Here is a 19730-nt window from a genome sequence, read left to right as displayed (position 1 = left end):
AGTGGTTGTGCTAATGCTAACTCTCTCTCTCTGTACTGACAAGGTTTCAGGTTTATTTAGCCCCGCCCCCCGTTCCCACAAGTTGACAGGATTGGTTCCTTAGGTTTGTGACACTTGGAGCTTTCAGTCCTTTACTGCTGAGGATTATGGGTAGGCTCTTTGCAGTCTGTGCATTCAACAGACAATTACTAATAAAGACTCAGTTGGCAGTTTATCAGGAACACCTAGCTAAAACTGATGCAGTCTAATACCAGTGTTTTATGATTTTAATATTGTTAATTGTTGTAGAGAAGTGTTGATTCAACCATGTGATCATTGTGGAGGACGTAGTGTGTGGAGCTGTTGTGCTGTGTTACATTATACAGAGAGGTGTTTCTGTTGTTAAGCCTACCTTCTATAAATGGGACAAAATAATAGAAACACCAGGAAACAGCTACATAAATCAAACAGCTGTTGCTTCTTATGGAATCAACAGCAGAATAAAAAGCAGCAGAAAAAGCAGAGATGTATAAACAACATAAACTCCACAGCGGCTACAGCCGACTCAACTACTCAACAACCAGCTCAGGCAAAATGATATATTGCTAGGCAATGCAGTAGTTGTTGCTGATTGGACTCTTCATTTGTTCATCATAACTTCACCATCTGACTTTGTTTTTACTCAGTAACAATCTAGACTTTAAATGAAGCAAAGTAAAATAGTTGAGTTAAGAAATATTAATATTTAAAAAATAAAAACCACATTACAGCCGCAGCACATATTTAAACTAGAGCCGGTAACAGGGTGGCAGACCCTCCTGACCCCCTGACTCCTTCTCTTCCAGAGACATCACAGGTTAGTTTCAGAATGTGATGAAGGTCTGTGTTTACATACAGCTGTTTAATGCTCTACAGCAACGCAGACAAACGACTTCATGAATTTGACAACACGTGTGCTGCAAATACTCACAACACAATGGCAGTGTTTCCGGGGACACTAAACAGTGATGAACCCGTGCTGGGACGCACTTGTTTTTTAACTTCAAAAGTCACAATTGGACATTGAACAAGTACATCACAGCCAGGTTCATCACTTTTTTTCTTTTTAAGTTATATTTGCTTTAATTCCGATAATGACAGTAAGACTTCCGTTTTGTTGTGAGTATTTGCAGCCCACCTATTGTCAAATTGATGGAGATGTTTTCTGAATTTGTTTGTGTTTTGTCTCTTTCCATGGGTTTTCTTAAGTTGCATTGCAGGGCCACCGTATGCCCAGGTATATTATTATATTAATGTAGGCCTATATTTGCTGACTAATTTGGACATTTTAGTTGCATGTTCTTTAATCTGTCAGAACGACGTTATTTGCGATTCATTAACTATTCTCTACTTGCTCCCCTGTACCTCTTCGTTCTGCTAACTCGCAAAGACAAACAGAAAGAGAGAAAGAGTGAGACCCATTGAATTATGTTAGAAGACGTGGACACGGTGGATATTGAATGGATAAGTCAGTTCTCGATTCCATTCCATGGTGAGTGAACCTGCTGCAGGTAATGAGACAGCTGGGGGAGAGGCAGAAGCCGCAGGTCTCAGTCTGGTAAGAGGTAATATGTCACTGAGGAATATGAAATAAGTCACTACCACAAGAATATTGCAGATCTGTGGGAAACACTGATGTGCCTATACACAGTCACTTCTTTGACGTTCTGTCTGTTATTGTCTCTCTCAGATGATTGTCTGAACTGACCTGCTAATGTTTGTCTCTGCTTTTCTCCCTCTTTCTGTCTCACGCTGTCTCTTTCATGTCATGTTAGTCACTTGACGGTTCTGCTTCTTTATCAGAAACAGTGTTGACAAAGTGAAATCCCTGTATTTTGCCAACTCACAGTCTGAACTCTGTCTCTTACACAGCTGATCCCCAGATAAGTTTTTATATACACACTCTCAGTATCTGTAAGCAGAGCAGTGCTGCAGCTGTACCAGGCTGAGGAGGACAGAATACAGTCAGAATACATACACTGTTTGATCAGGTTTATATCGGCCAATACTGATCCATTAAAATATCCCCTGATGGATCAGACATCATGAGAACATCTCTGCTGATGTTATTCTATGTTGTGAATTTGACTGGTGAGATTTACAACAAACAGCATCACTTACATATATGTTTACATTAATATGTAAAATAACATAGAACAGATTAGACACTAATAATAGAACATGATGTTATACAAACAACTTCAAGCCCACTAAGGGCAGTGGAAAACACTGCAGGAAGCTGTGTGTATGTTTTATATTAAATATATACCGGTAATTATATTATTGTTATAATCATTCCATTTTTACTGATAGTGCAAAAATCATGTGCTCCATGCTCATTCCTCATTGTGTGGTGTCGTGTGTTAGTCTATGTGTGTTGGTGTTTATGAAGATGGTGTGTTAAACTGTCATCAGTTTCATGGTTCATCAGTAAATTATTTGTACTTGTATTGTAAGTGATATAACACAGTGTCAGTGTGGAGCAAATTCACTGAGGCTTTTATAACACGTTCTGCCTCAGACACAGACACGACTTCATATACTCACATCTATTTATATATATATATATATATATATATGTTTACACAATTTGCACACAAATAGAGCAGTAATTATCAATAATTATCAATGAGAGCAGTAATTATCAATAATTATCAATGATTCATCATTATAACAGCAGAGCTGATGAATAATGAAGTGTGAAATCACTGCAGGCTGTATTTAGCTCAGGGTTGTAGTGAGACATCAGTCGCTCCGTCAGTATCTCCACCTGCACCAGCTGCTGCAGCCTCCCTGTCTGTCTGGCTCAGGTTTATTTGTGAGTCTTTTTCACACCTGTAAACTGTAATCTTTTCATTTAAGAGTAATCCTGTTTCTCAGGTGGCTGAAGGAAATATTTTGGAAACAGAAAAACAGTGGCAGCACACGACTCCAAATCTTGAGTAGGAAACTGCATCAGGTGCACGGTCGTAGTAGAATCAACAAGGTAAAGGAAATGCCGACACTCTCATTTGAATAGTCTTGATATTTAATTTGGGGCAGACAGCAAACACGTTTTAGGTATAAGCATCATCACTGTAAGAAACAAGAGAAAAAAAGACTTTATATATATATATATATATAGACTGTTGCTCATAAAGTTGGAAAAAAATAATAATAATATTTTTTTAGTGCCAAACAAATGTTATGCATAAATTTATTTCACCTGGGTGATTGGGACACATAATGTAATCATTGCACCTGGTCAAAGTGATTACTGATGCATTTAAATAGGAATAAACAGAGGATTGTGTCTGAAAACAAGATTATTCCAACTTTATGGGCGACAGTGTATGTATATATATATATATATATATATATATATATAGTGTTTTTTCTCCTGTTCCTCACCCTCTCACTGCTGCACAATAAGAAACAGTGAGCACAACTTACAATAAAAACCATACAATATCCAAGAAGCATACACAGTGTTTCAAATTGCATACACAGAGAAAAGATGTGTACAGATGTGATATGATATACAGATGATATATATATAATTGTCTGTTTTAGCACTGTTTGTTACGCTGATGATGCTTATAGCTGAAACGTGTTCGTTGTTTGCTCCATATTAAATATGAAGACTATTCTAGTGCGAGTGCTGCTCCTTTACCATGTTGGAAACAGTAGAGCCGCACCGTCGTCCTGCTCAATCTAAGACTTACATCTGTGGCAACAGTTTCTACCACATTGATTTTCCCACAACTTCCTGAAGTGTAAGGACAGTGCCTGTCATGTGACTGTTTACATTTTAATGTTAATAAAGAATTGACCAGCAGCCAATCACAGTGGTGATTCATATCCACAATAAGCTGATTGGTGGATTTCATCATAATCTGAATTACACAGGTTGCTGCTGATCCATTGTAGCATGGCTCCATTTACTCTGCACAGTGACGCAGACCAACACTGAGTTTAAGCAACAGTCTTGATAATCCATTTACATCATTACATAACCCTGCAATAAACCATTTAACTCTAGTATCCCCAGTGTTTAATTACTGGTGTGCACTGTAGTATATCTCTTACACCCTGCTTTTGCCAGCAGCTCTCAGTGACTCAGACCTGTAACCCTGCTACACTCACAGTGTAGCTGTGGAGCAAATGATCATGTGTCAAGAGGAGATACTTTTAAAATGTTAGAAATGAGGGCTGTGGCAGCAGCATGCTTCAGGCCCTGGTGTCACTGTGTGTGAGCAGGTTCACTTACTTCCTGTTTTACTGAAAACCTCCTGGAAAATGTTGAAGCTCACCACAGTGAGTACGGCCTGGTGGTAAAAACATAAAAAGTTCAGTAGGTAGAATCAGTGCTTTGTAAGACATTGGGATAGTTACAGCCACCTGGATGTTATCTTCCATCTGCTAATGGAGGCTGACTGACCTCAGTGAAATTATAGACTAGGAAGTAAAACTCTTTGATAGACTAATCATGTATTTATCTCCCAATGAAGATGTTTCATGGTCTGAAGACATGTCCTCTGTGGGAATGTGAGGCTCAACAGCCTCTGAAACTCCATGCTTCAGTAAAGCACACAATTTTCTTTTTCTTAAAAGACAAACATGTTCTTGCATAAGCCCAGCAGCTTGATACACATGATAATCTGTTATTGACTCTGAGTAGACAGAAGATTCCTGGTGCAGGAACTAAACCAGAGCAGCTTGTCGAAAAGTGTCAAGTACTGAAAGCATCAGACATCTGCCGAGAGCCGTGATCTCATTCACTGGATTTTATTCAAATTTGGCACAAATAAGTCACTTGGACTCAAAGACAAACTGATTAGAATTTGGTGGTTAAAGGTCAAATGTCCGTGTGACATCCATGACAAGCATGTTTTTGGCTATAACGCAAAAATTCATACACTAATTATGACACAATTTAGCTCCAATGTCTGTAAGGATAAAGTGAAGTGATGACATTATATAAACAAAAGGTCAAAGGTCGACTTCACTGTCGCATCATAATGTTCTGTAAAAACACTTCTGGCATTGAAACAACAAAAATGTATGACTTCAACTTTCTTTTTTTTTTGTTCTTCATTAGCAACTTTGTGTAACAAACACAAGTGCGACACAAAAGGAACATATGATTGACAGACATGTAAAAGAAAAGAACAGGATGTGTATGGTATGTGTCCATGATTTAATTTAATTTACAACATTCATGTTGTAAATTAAATGTTTAAAATTGAATAGAAATATAATCACATGGAGAATGTAATAAAATAAAATAATTGAAATAATAATAATAATTGATATGATATCCTGTCAATTTAATTAAAAAATTGCTAATACGATGTTATAAAATGTAATAAGATATAATATAAAATAGTGTAGAATAAAATTACCATAGTGTGGTGGTGTAACGACAGAATAGTATGTATTATTTACATAATATAAAATTCTAAACACGTTATAATACTTTAATTTACATTATTATATTACATAACAATATAATGTATCAACATGAAGTAATCATTTTGAACCATTTTGAATGACTTCAACTTTCAAGTTGTCCCAGTGTGACCATAAACCAGCAGGACACCACGTATTTGAATGACAGGCATGTTCATATTCATACATTTCCCCATCATCATAACTTGATGGGCTCTCACCTTCACATGTCTGGAGAGGTGGAGGTGAGAAAAGAGGGAGATAATCTACAAAGAGGAACTTCCTGTTCTATAACAGATCATGTATAGGAGACAGAGTACATCACATTACTGCCATGTCACATGACTGTATGTCTCTGTATGTTAGTGGTGGCAGCAGCCCTCAGCTGATGATTGTGTTGTTCATCTCCTGCAGTTTGAGGCAGAGTACCGTCGCTTCGCCTTGAAGAGGAATGGCCCCGGTGGCTTCCAGGAGTTCTACCGCCTCCTCCAGACCATCCACCACATCCCCGGCATCGACGTGCTGCTGGGATACGCCGATGTCCACGGAGACCTACTTCCAATCAACAATGACGACAACTTCCACAAAGCCGTGTCGTCGGCCAACCCACTGCTCCGCATTATCATCACCAAGAAAGGTAAGAGGAAACGGGACTGACTGAGCGACAGTCTGAAGCCCTGCAACTAACTCTGTTCACCACTAACACGTATGACATGAACACAGAGCCTGTTTACTGTCCTTGTTTCTGCTGGTGTGTGTGTGTGTGTGTGCGTGTGTGTGTGTGAGCCAGAGGCTGTGCACAGCTGCAGGGAGGCTGTTTGTTCTCCACATCAAACATGGTGTATTCTTCATACACAGCAGCACCTGATGATGCTCTCCCTGCTGTTTTCACACAGTTGTCTCTTGGTGGAGTGTGTGGATATTTTGTTCTGTCTCCTTCATTAGAGAGAGAGGAAACACACACACTGTCACATGCACAGACCTGGATGACGTCAGGATTTTACTCTTGAGCTCAGAAACAACAACACAGTCTTAACTAAAGGTCCACTTAATCACTTGAACCAAGGCTTTTGAACATATTACATGGTCTTCATCACAGAACTGTAGATGCTGAGACTTCCTTTTAAACATTTTTCTTTCTTGGCAACTGTCCAAGAGTTCCAGAGTTTTGTTAAGGGCTGTGACAGGACACACAGAAACCAGTGGATTGATTGTAGTAACAGAAAATCAACCACACTGTGTTTTCTTCCACAGTGGGCTGTGCTGATTGACAGTGTGGGTTCATGGTGCAATACTTTATCATCATTTCAAGAAAAATCTTTTGTTTGTTTTACATTCATGTTAAAGTATACTGTATATGACACACAGTAATCTATCTATAACAGAAACCCGTGTACTTGAATAGAGGATACATGTGATGTTTTATGGTGGTCCATGGTTACAGAACAGTTCAGGGGCCATGATGAATATATGATACATACACACAGAAACCATGTGTACACCATTTCCCACTCAGAGACACAGACTGTATCACCTCACACATTTTTGGATTAGCTGGGAGTTAGGGGCGGAGTCAGACACTGCCAAGATGGCTATTAAAATATGAAATTAAGAAAATGCTTTATTACTTTTCCTGGTCCTCCATAGGCACAGAAGTTAATGATGTTTTGATGCATAGATCTACACACACACACACACACACACACACACTTCTATAGAGCTGAATGTATATATATATATATAAAAAAAAAGAAAGCTGAATTGGAACAAATTGTATCATCACCGTGATATCATGTGTTCATGTAGCCTGAGCCTGCTGCATGAATCCTGTTCGAGTCTCCACAGTCACGTGGAGATGGTGAATAAACAGGGCTGCACTTGAAAAAAAATAGAGTGATTGGGTGAGTAGATTTCTGGCCCAGCCAACTCATGGCCCAATCCTTTCTAATGAGGGGCAGGCGAGCTTCTCAAGTACAGTGGAGATTAAATTACGACATTATTCCTGATGCAGTGTGGGTTTTATGTTAGAGATTCTACTTCTGAATAAGATCAAATAAAGCTCCTGCTAGACAGCGTGTTAAACACAGGTGTACAGTATATGTTGATTTTATCTTGTTTATCCTGTATCTTCCTGTCCCAGCATCCCTTCCTCTCTTCTCTCCCCTTCCTTTCTTCTCTCTCTCCTTCCTCTCTTCTCTCTCCCAGACCACTCAGTTAATCTGATTAAACTAGCAGCTGTCTGTGATTCTGAACAACAATTGTGGCTTGCTAAGCAGCAGATAAGCGTCATTACATCATGAATTATGCAGAGACACAGCAAGAGAAGGTGCTCTGGGACACAACAATGCAGTAGTGTTGTATACAATAATGAGTCCCATAATCCATAATGGAGGAACTAAGCATGCAGAGAGATGGATGGATGGATGGATGGATGGATGGATGGATGGATGGATGGAGGGATGGATGTACACAGGATGGAAGACAGGAAGAGGAGTTTATTTTGTTTCAGAAACATCCCTCATGTGCCACAGAACTCATTAATATTCTTTATAAATTTTTTGCACCAACTCACAGAGCCAGCTAACATTAGCCTTTAGCAGTACAATACATTCATTTTTCATATTTTACAGCTGTAAATCATTTCAAAAGACATGATTCACATATTATGAAATGATACAGCATATTCAGTCAGTGGTCTCCAACTCCTTTAATACCAGACTGCAAAGCATGATGATACCAGACCACAAGGAAACAACGATGTTGATGTAATCGATCATGTAAATATGTCGAAAGCGTTGATGTGTCACACGGTTTATATTCATCCCCGCTCATCATGGTGTCTCACACACCTGGACATGTTGAAAATGAAACTTTATGCCAAACCTGTCAAACCCAGTGCTCTGCACAGTTTGTAAAAATTTTAATGGGCGACCACAGCAGCACAACGGCTGTGAATGAGCTTCTCAAAATAAAACATCCTGGTGCTGTCTGATATCGAAACGATGAGACAGCAGCGTGAGTATTTATTACACTGTGTTCTCTCCAGAGGTGCAGTGCTATTTGATCAGATGTTAGACTGACTTTATGAGCAGTTTGATCATGTTGATAATATGACGCAGCATCAGACGAACATCCAGCTCAGTAATATTAGACCATACCTTGGATGTAGCAGGTCGGAGTTAGCGTAGCATTAAGCAGCAGGTGAATCAACACAAGTAGTTTGTGTTTTCACTGATTTCATTTACTGACTTGTGTCGAGCAAGTGAAGCCACATTGGAAACATCCATTCAAAGGAAAAGCTGCAATGCAGGCAGAGGTCAAGCTAAGCTAACAGAGTAGGCTGTAGCTAAGCTAGCTTTCATTTCCAGGAGCACCAGCTGTCCCAGTGTAACAGACTGACTCGGTCATGCGTGTTTACTAATGAACCATATAATTCACTGATCAGCTCGGAGGCTACCAGCAGCTACCAAACACTTTTAAGGTGGAATGTTTTCTTGAATGTTGCTCAATGCATGACTGACATTTGGAAATCAGTTGATACACCTTAAATATCAAAATGACATCTTTCCTTTGTTTTTATTAGCTCTCTTGCATGACAAACAATTTAGTGATGATCCAATCTTCAAGTGTTTTAAAAAAAAAAAAAAATTTCTGTGCTTTTTAAATTTCAACTGGATTCTGTGACCTGCGGATATTTTACTTCATCACTTAGCGGAGTATCGTTCCAGTGGCTCTAGCAGCTCTACACCTGTATGGTTCTGTCTGAGAATTGTTTGGTATCAGCTACTGTGGCAACACCAGTCTCCCACTCATTAGTGTTAAGCAATTGCATATATAGACCTATGAAACTAAATGACGAAGATTTCCATTAACGTTAAGTTTTCATAGAAGGAAAGAGGCTGTTATCTGCTGCAGTAGTAGCTGATACTCATTGTCAAATCACTTTCACTATACACAAGTAAAATGACATTATAACAGCCCTTGTAATGAGCCAAATTATCTTTACCTGTTCATCTTAAACTGAGACTGCTGGACCCACACCATCCTCACAAGTTTCATAATGGTTTATGTTTCTACAGCTACACTACAGTTGGTGTTGAGGGCAGGGTTAATGAAGGTCACAGAGCAATAAACAAATATGTGCTGAAAGCTCTACAACCCTCAGCACAGCAGAACATTCATGGTTCAGGTTTGTTAGTGAATAACTCTAGTTTACTGTAACTGTAGTAATTGATCCATTATTTACCATTAAAATGAGCAGTTGTGTCATTAATGTGATTAGGTGAATATCAAACTATATCTTTTGTTAAACAAAACAGGTAAAATGGACTGAGAGAGAGACAGAGAGCGCGAGAGAGAGAGAGAGAGAAAGTGAAAGTGATAGCGGCCCATCTGGTGTTTTGAGCCATTTGCTACTGGGTGGGATTATCTTACTCTAAAAGACTTCATCAATCATATCAGCTCCACTCACTGCCTCTGTGTGTGTGTGTGTGTGTGCGTGCGTGCGTGTGCGTGTGTCCATGCATGTGTGTGTGTCTGTCAATGTGTGTTTCTGTCAATATATGTGTGAGTGAGAGAGAGAGAGATTGTTTGGTTGTGTTTCTAAACATCACAGAGATCGAAGAAGTTAAGGAGCATGTTCATCAGCTTTGTGTAGCTGGTTGCCATGGTGATGCTATCAGTGTCCCTTCCTCTGACACCGACCTTAGTGAGAGTTTAGATCAGTGCACCGCTCAAACTCCTGCTATTCAATAAAAAAATGTACCTCATATCAGCAAACTGTTTACACCTTCAGTGCCACAAGAGCTTCCTGCACACGCCTGTGTGGTTTTCATGTTACTAGAGTCAAAAATGTGGAAAATAGAGCGAGTTTAAGAAAATAGGTCACTTACGGCCGACAGTTCAAATCTGTACGTCCTGTTGTTTCAGGAGTCAGACTGTGTATAGAGCACAAATATATCTACCATGTCATGTAGAAACTGTCTGGGACAAGTGAAAGAACTGAAGAGCTAAAAGTTTAGAAAAGATTTTATAAAAGCAGAACAGCTGTGTCAAAAAATCCTTAAACTGTGATAAATCAAAAACTTTTTTGTTTAAAGATGAAATGAAGTCTCAAGATGAAAGTATGCAGAAGTAGTTGAATTTCAAAGAAGAGAAGGTTTTTGATGATTTGAACATTCAGTCTATTCATTTGAATGGCAAAAACTTTTCCAGAAAAAGCTGAATATTTAAAAACAATTATGAATAGTAGAAAAAATGCTGATCATTTTGATAATTGAATGGTTTCTGTGGCTGAAAGTGTGTAAGTAGTTAGTGCAAAAGGTACAGAAGAAAGAGAAATAAAAAGATTTTGATAATAATAGTTTGAAAGCGGAATCAGAATTCACACATAATAATAATGAAGTTTGTGAGTTTTTGAACCTGAGAAGAACTTATAGTAATCAATATATCTTTTACTTATGGTACCAGAACTACAGTGGTAGCTGTGGTGACAACCTGCAGAACTACAGTGGTAGCTGTAGTAACAGTTCTGCAGAACTACAGTGGCAGCTGAAGTAACCGTTCTTCTGCAGAACTACAGTGGTAGCCATGGTAACAGCCTGCAGAACTACAGTGGTAGCTGTAGTAACAGTTCTGCAGAACTACAGTGGTAGCTGTAGTAACAGTTCTTCTGCAGAACTACAGTGGTAGCCGTAGTAACAACCTGTAAGTGTACTGCAGTGGTAGTTGTAGTATTACTGAGTGGTAAAAGTAGCTTTGTATAAATTACAGTTGTGAAACTACTGATGTTGGTGGTATTGAAGATAAGATATAGTTTATCTGACTGACATAATGTTTACAGTTGATAATCTAAAGATGAATTTGCAGACTTTAAACTAATGCAGTTATGTTTGGTGAAATAATGACATGATGTAGCTGGTGAGTATTTTTATCAGGTCCTCAGCAGCTCAGCCAATGGCAGATTAGTTCTGCATCCAGGTTCAGACTATGAGCTTTGTGATGCTGTTAAAAGAGAAGCTGACATATCTGTACGCCAGAGCCCGGTGTGCGTGTGTGTGTGTGTCTGTGTGTGTGTGTGAGAGAGAAAGAGAGAGAGAGGGAGAAGAAAGTGAAAGATTGAGAAAGAGAGAGAGAAAGAGGGAGAAGAAAATGAAAGATTGAGAAAGAGAGATTGGAAGAGAGCAGGCAGAGGGAGCGGGGGGATGAAGACAAGGGATGGTTTTATCTTCTTCCTGCCAGAGGGTGCCATAGAAATGACTTTCCAGAAATAACACCAACACACAGACATACACAAATAAACACAGTGAAACACTGCTGTGGCTGCCGACATGCTTATGTCTGTAAATGTGTGTAGGAATGTATTTATATAAAGCTCCCCCAGCCCTCTGACTGAGATCTCTACATTTCGGATGGAGAGCTGACTATAGATGGCTGAAAATATCTGTGCATAACATGAAGATAGGAGGAGGAAATCAAATATTCATACACAAGCAGCGATATGCAGGGATGGAGGGAGGCGGAGGGAAAGACGGGGAGAATCACAGAGCTGGATAGAGAGAGAGAGAGAGAGAGGTTTTCACTTCTTCTGCCTTCTGTCCTGAAACCCTGCCATCACAGTAACTCAGCTAATGAACTGATACAGTCAAAGCAGTGACATAATGTTAACGTTGTCTGTAGAGCTTTGGCACAACAGCATATGTTCACTGCTGTGACTGGAGCGGCAGGGGAGAGGAGGCGTGTTGAGGAGCAACTGAAATACACATTAGAGAAATTATATTTCAGTTCATTACTAACCTGAGGGGAACGATTAGTTTGTAAATACAATATATAAACTGAAGTGTGCGGTAAGTGAAACGTTTAAGTAACAGTGACTTCAGCACTAATGTATTAGACAATTATAGTATTAGTACTACCCACTACCCAGAGCTCATGACCATTGATGAGGGTCACAACGAAGATCAACTGGTAAATCGAGAGCTCCCTCTTCACCACCAACAGTCTGGTACGATGCCTGCTTCACTGCTAATGCTGCACAGATATGTGTTTCAGTCTCCCTTTCCATCCCACCCTCACTTTGAGCAAGACCTGATACTTGAACTCCTTCGCTTGGGGCAGAAACTCCCGAGCCATCCCAACCTGTAAAGAGCAATCCATCGTTTTCCAGCAGAGAACCGTGGGCCATGGACGTGCTGACCTTCATCTCAAGCGCTTCACACTTGGCCGCAAACAGCCCCAGTGCACGGTGAAGGTCCCGGTCTGATGAGGCCAGCAGAACCACAACATCTGCAAATAGCAGAGAGGGAATTCTGAGGCTCCCAAACCAGACACACTCCTCCTTCTTGAGAGCCTGACCATGAAAATCACAAACAGGATCGGTGATAAGGGACAACCGTGGTGGACAACACTCACCAGGAACGTGTTTGACATGTTTAACTCTGACTGTGGTTATACAGGGACCAGATAGCGTGTAGTGACTGAAAGAATGACATCAAGCAGCTGAAATGAGTTTCCTCCTCAGGGTGTCAGGGCTCAGCCTTAGAGATAGAGTGAGAAGCTCTGACATCCAGAGGGAGCTCGGAGTAGGGCCGGAGCCAGGTGAGATGGTTCAGGCATCTGGTTAGAAGACCCCGGGGAAGACCCAAAACACGCTGGAGCGATTATATATCTCATCTGGTCTGGGTGGGACGGTGTTAAACATGTTCTGTACACGGAGAGTTCTCACTGAACATGGAGTTACAGTGAAGGTCAGGGGGACTGAGAGCTCCTCATCACACAGTCATAGACATGAAGCAGGTTGCACTTTCTCCTTTTCATACACACAGTCAAACTAGCAAATTAGAATGTTTACTTGTTTATTGATAAGCTGCCATGTTTCTAACGACTTAAAGACCCTCTGATGAAAATCCAGAGTTTAACCTCGTTAACATCCATAAGATGTTTTTATATAATAAACAACAACACCATGACTGAGTGTTTCCACCTTGAACTGCAGTGAACCAATGACAGTCTGAACAGATTCAGACAGCCAGGGTTTCATACGTCACAAACCTAAGGAACCAATCCTGTCAACTTGTTGGGATGGGGGGCGGGGCTAAATAAACCTGAAACCTTGTCAGCACAGAGAGAGAGAGAGTTAGCATTAGCACAACCACTAACACTGTGTCAGCCACTGCCAGTTACAAGCTAACAAACTACATAAACAAATAAAAGATGCTAACTGCGCTAACCGCTCTGATCCGTCTGCTAGTCTCTGGTTCTGGTCTCAGACTCCTCATCTGAGTCTGGGTCTGACTGAGGCTCAAACATGTGGCTGAGTCTCTCTGATGTTTCCTCCTCTAACCATCTTGATACTCTCTGCTCTTTCACCTGTCCACCTGGAGACAGCAGGTGGTGGGCGGGGCCCAAGGCCTGATCCACAATTCTCAATCAGGAAGTAAGAGGAGATGAGCTTCAGACCCAATTTCTATGTGTGAAAACCATGTTCAACTAAATATGAATCATAGCAGAGGATTTTTACAGAGTTTAAAACATGTCTGGAGGAACTTTAAGGGGAGTAAAATCAATGTGATTCATGACTCTGCAGCTTAGCCAACTGGACTTGTGTGCTCTGTGAACTAAGACTAACACAGCAACCCAAAGACACTAAAGTATGATTAGGTTGTGATCTGTGAAGACGATAGGGGTGTATTCTTTACCGAGTCATGGTCTAGATTTCTCACTTCCTTACTTCATGCGTTACCTGTTGTAGACTGCAGCACAATGAAACAGTGAGAAAAATATAATGTATGTATAATGTTATGTCTATTGTATTTTCAGTTGAAGTTGTCAGTGGGTGGGGTTACTACCACGCCCTCACAGCATGAAGCGGGTCTTTGTCTCTCCACTGTACACAGGCTTATTGTGGACCTGCACTCAACTGCCATATGGCAGCCCCTTGGGCTCCAGATGGTGGGCACTGCAGAGTGAGGTCACTGTTACACACACACACACACACACACACACACACACACACACACGCACACACAGCTTATGACAGCTGCAGATCACAGACTCATGCATTTTTGAGAGACACAAAAACAGAAGCCGACAGTAACATTGATAATGTCCACATTATATTCTGTGAATGATGTTTAGTTACTGGTGGTCTCAGTCACACACCTCACCTGACTCCCTCATACAGACTTATAACAGCTGGTTTTTCAGATCTTTAAATTCTGCACCTTGTTCTGTAATAATGTGATAAATGGCCACAACATAAAATCAAATTAAACAGTCAGACAATGAATAAGTCAGTGAGGGCTCAGAGTCAGAGCCTCTCTTCTGATTGGCTGACTGTTTTCTGAGTGACACATGGTCAGGCCAGGCATTGTAGCCTCTTATTATAGCTTGGTAAAACTGTACACCAGAGCCTTAGACCTGGTTCAGGTGCAAACCACTGGACCATGTGGTAATGGTGGAGTGTAGGGGCTCACTGTCCTGCAGTGGCAGTGTGCATCGGGTGGCTGCAGAGTCTGAGACCGTCAGGGACATGAAGGAAGTGGGTGATGGGGCAGCTGAGTGGAACTACAAAGACGCCCTGGCCTACAATCATATTCTCCAGATGTACCAAAACATCTAAACATGTTTGTTTGGTACAAGACCAACAAAAATCCAATCATCATCATTCTTAAAAATTTTTTCAGTGAAAATGAAATGCAAAAATGACCATTTCAACTGAAATCTCAATCACAATATCTGCCAAAATAATCATAATGATTTCTTTTGCACATCGTGCAGCCCTAGACTGCTGACGAGAGACCAGCAGCAGTGTGACGGCGGGGTTTGAGGAAGTAATGGTGGAAATATGTGATATACTAGGAACCCCCAGAGGGAATTTGATAAGATCTGGCAAAAACATTCACTTTGACTGACCGATGACCTGACTAGATTTTGGTGGTCAAAGGTCAAGGTCACTGTGATGCTAAGATATTTTTGACCATAATTCAGAAATTCATACACAAATTATGACACAACACAAATGTCTATAAGAATATAAGGATTTCATATCTAAAAGGTCAAAGATCAATGTCACTGTGACAAAACAAAGGACAAGATGCAACGCTACAGGCCATGGCAGAGCCAGAGGGCCGTCACAGCATCATTCCTTCTCCCCTGAACCTCACAACCTACTAAACCTTCAGAACCAAAACACAACCTCACGTTAAACTCAGGTTAAACTCAGGTTTAAACTCAACACCTGACTCTTTAACAGCTCCTTAAAAACACAAGGAGCAGCAAGACTGAAAAGCATTTTCTCTGAAAGTCTGGTCCATGTTCGTGGTGGACTGACTGATGTTCATTTTATATTCTTCATAACTCTTGTTACATTTCAACAACAAATAAAATCATTGTATTAAATTAACCATTGACTCCATTTTACATAGAATAAAATCGGGTTGTCTAACAGCTGTTAAAGGCAGTTTGTTTTGGATGATGCCGTCATGATGAGGCCAGACGTTTAAGAACAGGACAGTCTGTAGGATTTACATGGATTATAATGCTGATCAGATTTTGGGTGTATCACAGCATTAAAGGACAGGGTTTGTCTCAACTTTTAGGGAAGGAGAAAGTCTATAATATCTTTCTATCAATCTACAGTGTGTGCATGTGTGTGTGTGTGTGTGCGTGCGTGCGTATGTGTGTGTGTTTACAGGGGGCTTAGCAGTGTCTGTGCCTTCAGGCTTTAGTCTGGCTCTTTCCGGTGAGGTCCTGTCTCTGTCCTGTCTGCCTTGTCAGGAAACACACACACACTCTCCACGTAGAGACGGTGTGTGTGTGTGGGATGTGCATGAGTTTGTTTTCTCTTACCACTGATGTTGCTCTGCGTTGGTGGATATGTGAAGCAGCCTGTGTGACAGTGAAGGAATGCTGCATGAGGAGTAGCAGGTCAGGTATTTGTCTCCAGCAGAGAAGAACAAGCCTCACTGTGTGTGTGTGTGTGTGTGTGTGTGTGTGTGTGTGTGTGTGTGTGTGTGTGTGTGTGTGTGTGTTTGTATTCACCTCAACCATCAGTGTCACTCCCTTCGGGAAATAGACAACAGCAGAATTCGCTGTTACTGTTTGATTTATTCATCTTCTAATGCCACCATCATCACTTGTTACTGTCAACGGCAACATCGTCAAACTAATTAGATACATAACATTGTACAAAATAGACACACATTCATATTACAGCAAACTATAGAAATGTAAATATCAACACACACAACGACACATAAGCATGTAAATAAACACCTCGCTGGCTTCACATGATCAAAAATAGATCTGTCACCTTTAACTTAAACCTTAACGCACTACAAAAAACAACTTTCTTTCAACTTCATGTGTGAAGGAAACTTTTACGACTTAAAGTGCCCCCGTGCAACACAGGTGCACACTCAGTTCCTGCTCCCTGCATGGAGCCAATACAAATAAAAGAAAAAATATATCATATAATCATATATCATTAAAAAAAATCATATAAATAATGTGTGCAAACAAAACATACCAAATGACAACATAAATATATATCTAAAAACGGCCAGTGTTATAAATCTGAATCTCAGCCTGACATCCACCACCAAAGTGGGCCATGACTGGATGTAGACAAGACCTCAGTCAAACCGTCTCTGGCTGCTGCTTATGAACAGAAGACAGCTTCACAGACAGCTGAGAAAGGAGATGGTGCACTTACAATCATTTCCTGTATCTGAGTCTTGTGGGTTTCTCCCCCTCCCTCCCCTGTAGGAGACCAGCAGCAGGTCTGAGTCTGTTCACTCCAATGAGAGAAGTGAACCTGATCACACATTGTGATTCTTTAGTCACCAAAATAAATACCGGATCCATTTCTCACAAGCCAAAGCTCTTCAGAACATTGTGACATTAAAATGTCATTTTTCAGACAGATCAGGAGAAAATGAACTTTATTAGAGACCTGTCTCTGTCTCAGTAACAAACTCTCATGAGATCTCTCAGCACAAATCTCTTCTCTCTGTTGGTTCTGGTTTCACTGCTGCAGGAGAGCTGCCGACACTTTCCAACCACAGAAGTTTAGAGGGATCTATATGTTGAAACCATGGATTAAAAGTTCAAACTGAAATATAACTTGTTTCTTTGCTTTATAATACTATGGTTGTTACTGTTTTTGGAGGGAAAACAGAGAGTATTAGACTGATATGATCTTGTACTGGGTTGATCAGATAGAAGCAAACAGATAAAAACATCAGGTGTTCAAACTGTATCTAGTGTTGTATTATGTTGTTGTGTTTTGACGTGAACAAGCATCATGACCACGCCCACTTAGGAGACAAGAAGTGTGCAGCATTTCTTACCATTGGCGCTGCTTGTAATGGATCATCTTTTGTTATAAAGGATCTTTGTAAGCGTTGTGTGGCGAATGGACAAACATCTGAAAGAAGCGTCGAAATCAAATGTATACTGGTCTTTGATTATCATGGCTGAAATAGGTAGGTGGGTTAAAACAGTCATACTCACTGTCTGTTTTAATATCATGTATAAACAGACAAACATTGTCATTAGTAAATAGATGATGTAATGACTTGAAGATGTAGTTTGTCCTCTCCTTCAGTGTTATGTTGTCAGGTGTTATGTGTGATGAAGATCCTGCAGTTTGACTGTGGGGTCAAACAGTCAAGGCCTTCTTCACAGCTCACCTGAACACAGCTTGTCTGGATTATTTTAATCTTTGAATAATTACCTAACACGTAGGATGTAGCAGGGACATTTTTGGATAAAAACAATCTGTCTCATGTCTCATTTTCCAGACACTTTTTTGTTCAGTTTTACTTATCAAAGAATTGGTGCCAAATAATTTTCTTAAATAATCAAGTAATCTGTCCCAAAGCGAAAAATATTGAAATTTTCAGTTTGGTTGATCGAGGCCAATTGTCTCAGCTGTCACTCTTAATAAAGAGCAGTTTGAGGTAAAAAAAGAAACCTGAAATTTAGAGAATAAAGTTGTAATTTTGAGAATAAAATCATCATATCTGAAGAAAAAGGAGACTTTATTCTCGAAAAATGTCAGATTTTTTGCCCTCAATGTGGCCCTATTACTCTGCGGTAGTAATGAATCTCATGAGCTGGCTGTGCTTTTTCCAGACCGTTAGATGAGTCAGAGATGTATCTTTCATAGTTTTAACTTTAACTTAGATCTTTTTAGGCATTTGCTCATTTCTGTAATTTGTCCTTCAGAATGTTTTATTAGGCGCGATCCATGAACTGTGAGTGTTGGTGGTTATTATATGAACAGGAAATGATTTAGAGGGAAGCACTGAGGGCTGAAATGGATGTTCCCACTTTCACTGTTCTCATCCCTGTTTGATTTGCATCACTGGATCCGGGTGGACCTTTTAGGTAGTGCTTATTTTTCCTCAGTTTCATTTTCCATCTTCCACTTGTTATGTCTCCACAGCGACGACAGTCCCTCGTGTTTTCAGGCTGTCCGTCACATTCTCATGAACGTGATTCCTCAGTCACGACTTGATAGAATTTCTTCAAATTTGGTTTAAACGTTCACTTGAATTCAAGGTTGAACTGACTAGATTTTGGGGGCCAAAGGTCACTGTTACCTCTCGAATCAAGTTTTTGGCTATAACTCCAGTATTTAAACACTAATGACACCATCTAACTCAAATTTCTGCAAGGATAAAATGAAGTGACAGCATTTTACATCCAAAAGGTCAAAGGTCAACTTGACTGTGACATCATAATGTTCTGTAAAAACACTTCTGGTCATTATTCAACGCTGTAACTCAGGAAGGACAGATTGGCTGTGTCCGAACTCACTCACTACTCCCTATATAGTCCATTTTGAAGTACTCTCCGAATGTATATTGAAAATTATTATACCCTATATAGTGGACTCATAGTATCCCACAATGCATCTGAAACAGTGTCTGAAAGTGTTTTTTCATTTACAGATGAGCTCACTGTATAGTCTACATATAACTCCCTGGATAGTGAGGAGGGAGGAGTGAATGAGTGAGTGTATTTCCTGTAGCTTGTCTGGTTGACAGAGGGAAGAACCATGAGAAGGTGATTCTAGTTTTTAGTTGAGCGCAGAGCAGCCTGGAGGCTGCATGTGAAACAGTAGATGTGTCCATAATCAAAGGTTTGATATAGAAGTTTTTCTGTTGAAAGAAAACAATGTTTTAGTAGTTAGATGACACATGCTGGTCATTTGCTAATTTTATGTTTTTATGTTCATATGTGTGCAGTATACGCATGAATACATGCTTTGTTTT

General features: G+C 40.2%; 1 protein-coding gene across 1 annotated transcript in view; it reads left to right on the top strand.

The window, feature by feature from the left end:
• pard6a (par-6 family cell polarity regulator alpha) overlaps positions 1-19730 on the top strand; it is a 35962-nt gene that overhangs the window by 2825 nt on the left and 13407 nt on the right. Inside the window, exon 2 of the mRNA XM_023397343.2 lies at positions 5863-6085. Within this exon, the coding sequence (XP_023253111.1) occupies positions 5863-6085 (223 nt within the window). The remainder of the gene's footprint in view (positions 1-5862; positions 6086-19730) is intronic.

The sequence above is a fragment of the Seriola lalandi genome, unplaced genomic scaffold, assembly GCF_002814215.2.
Source record: "Seriola lalandi dorsalis isolate HSWRI2012SDOR001 ecotype SW California unplaced genomic scaffold, Sedor1 jcf7180002055008, whole genome shotgun sequence".
Taxonomy (NCBI): domain Eukaryota; kingdom Metazoa; phylum Chordata; class Actinopteri; order Carangiformes; family Carangidae; genus Seriola; species Seriola lalandi.
The sequence above is the reverse complement of the archived record's forward strand: the minus strand, read 5'-3'. Positions and strand labels throughout refer to the sequence as shown.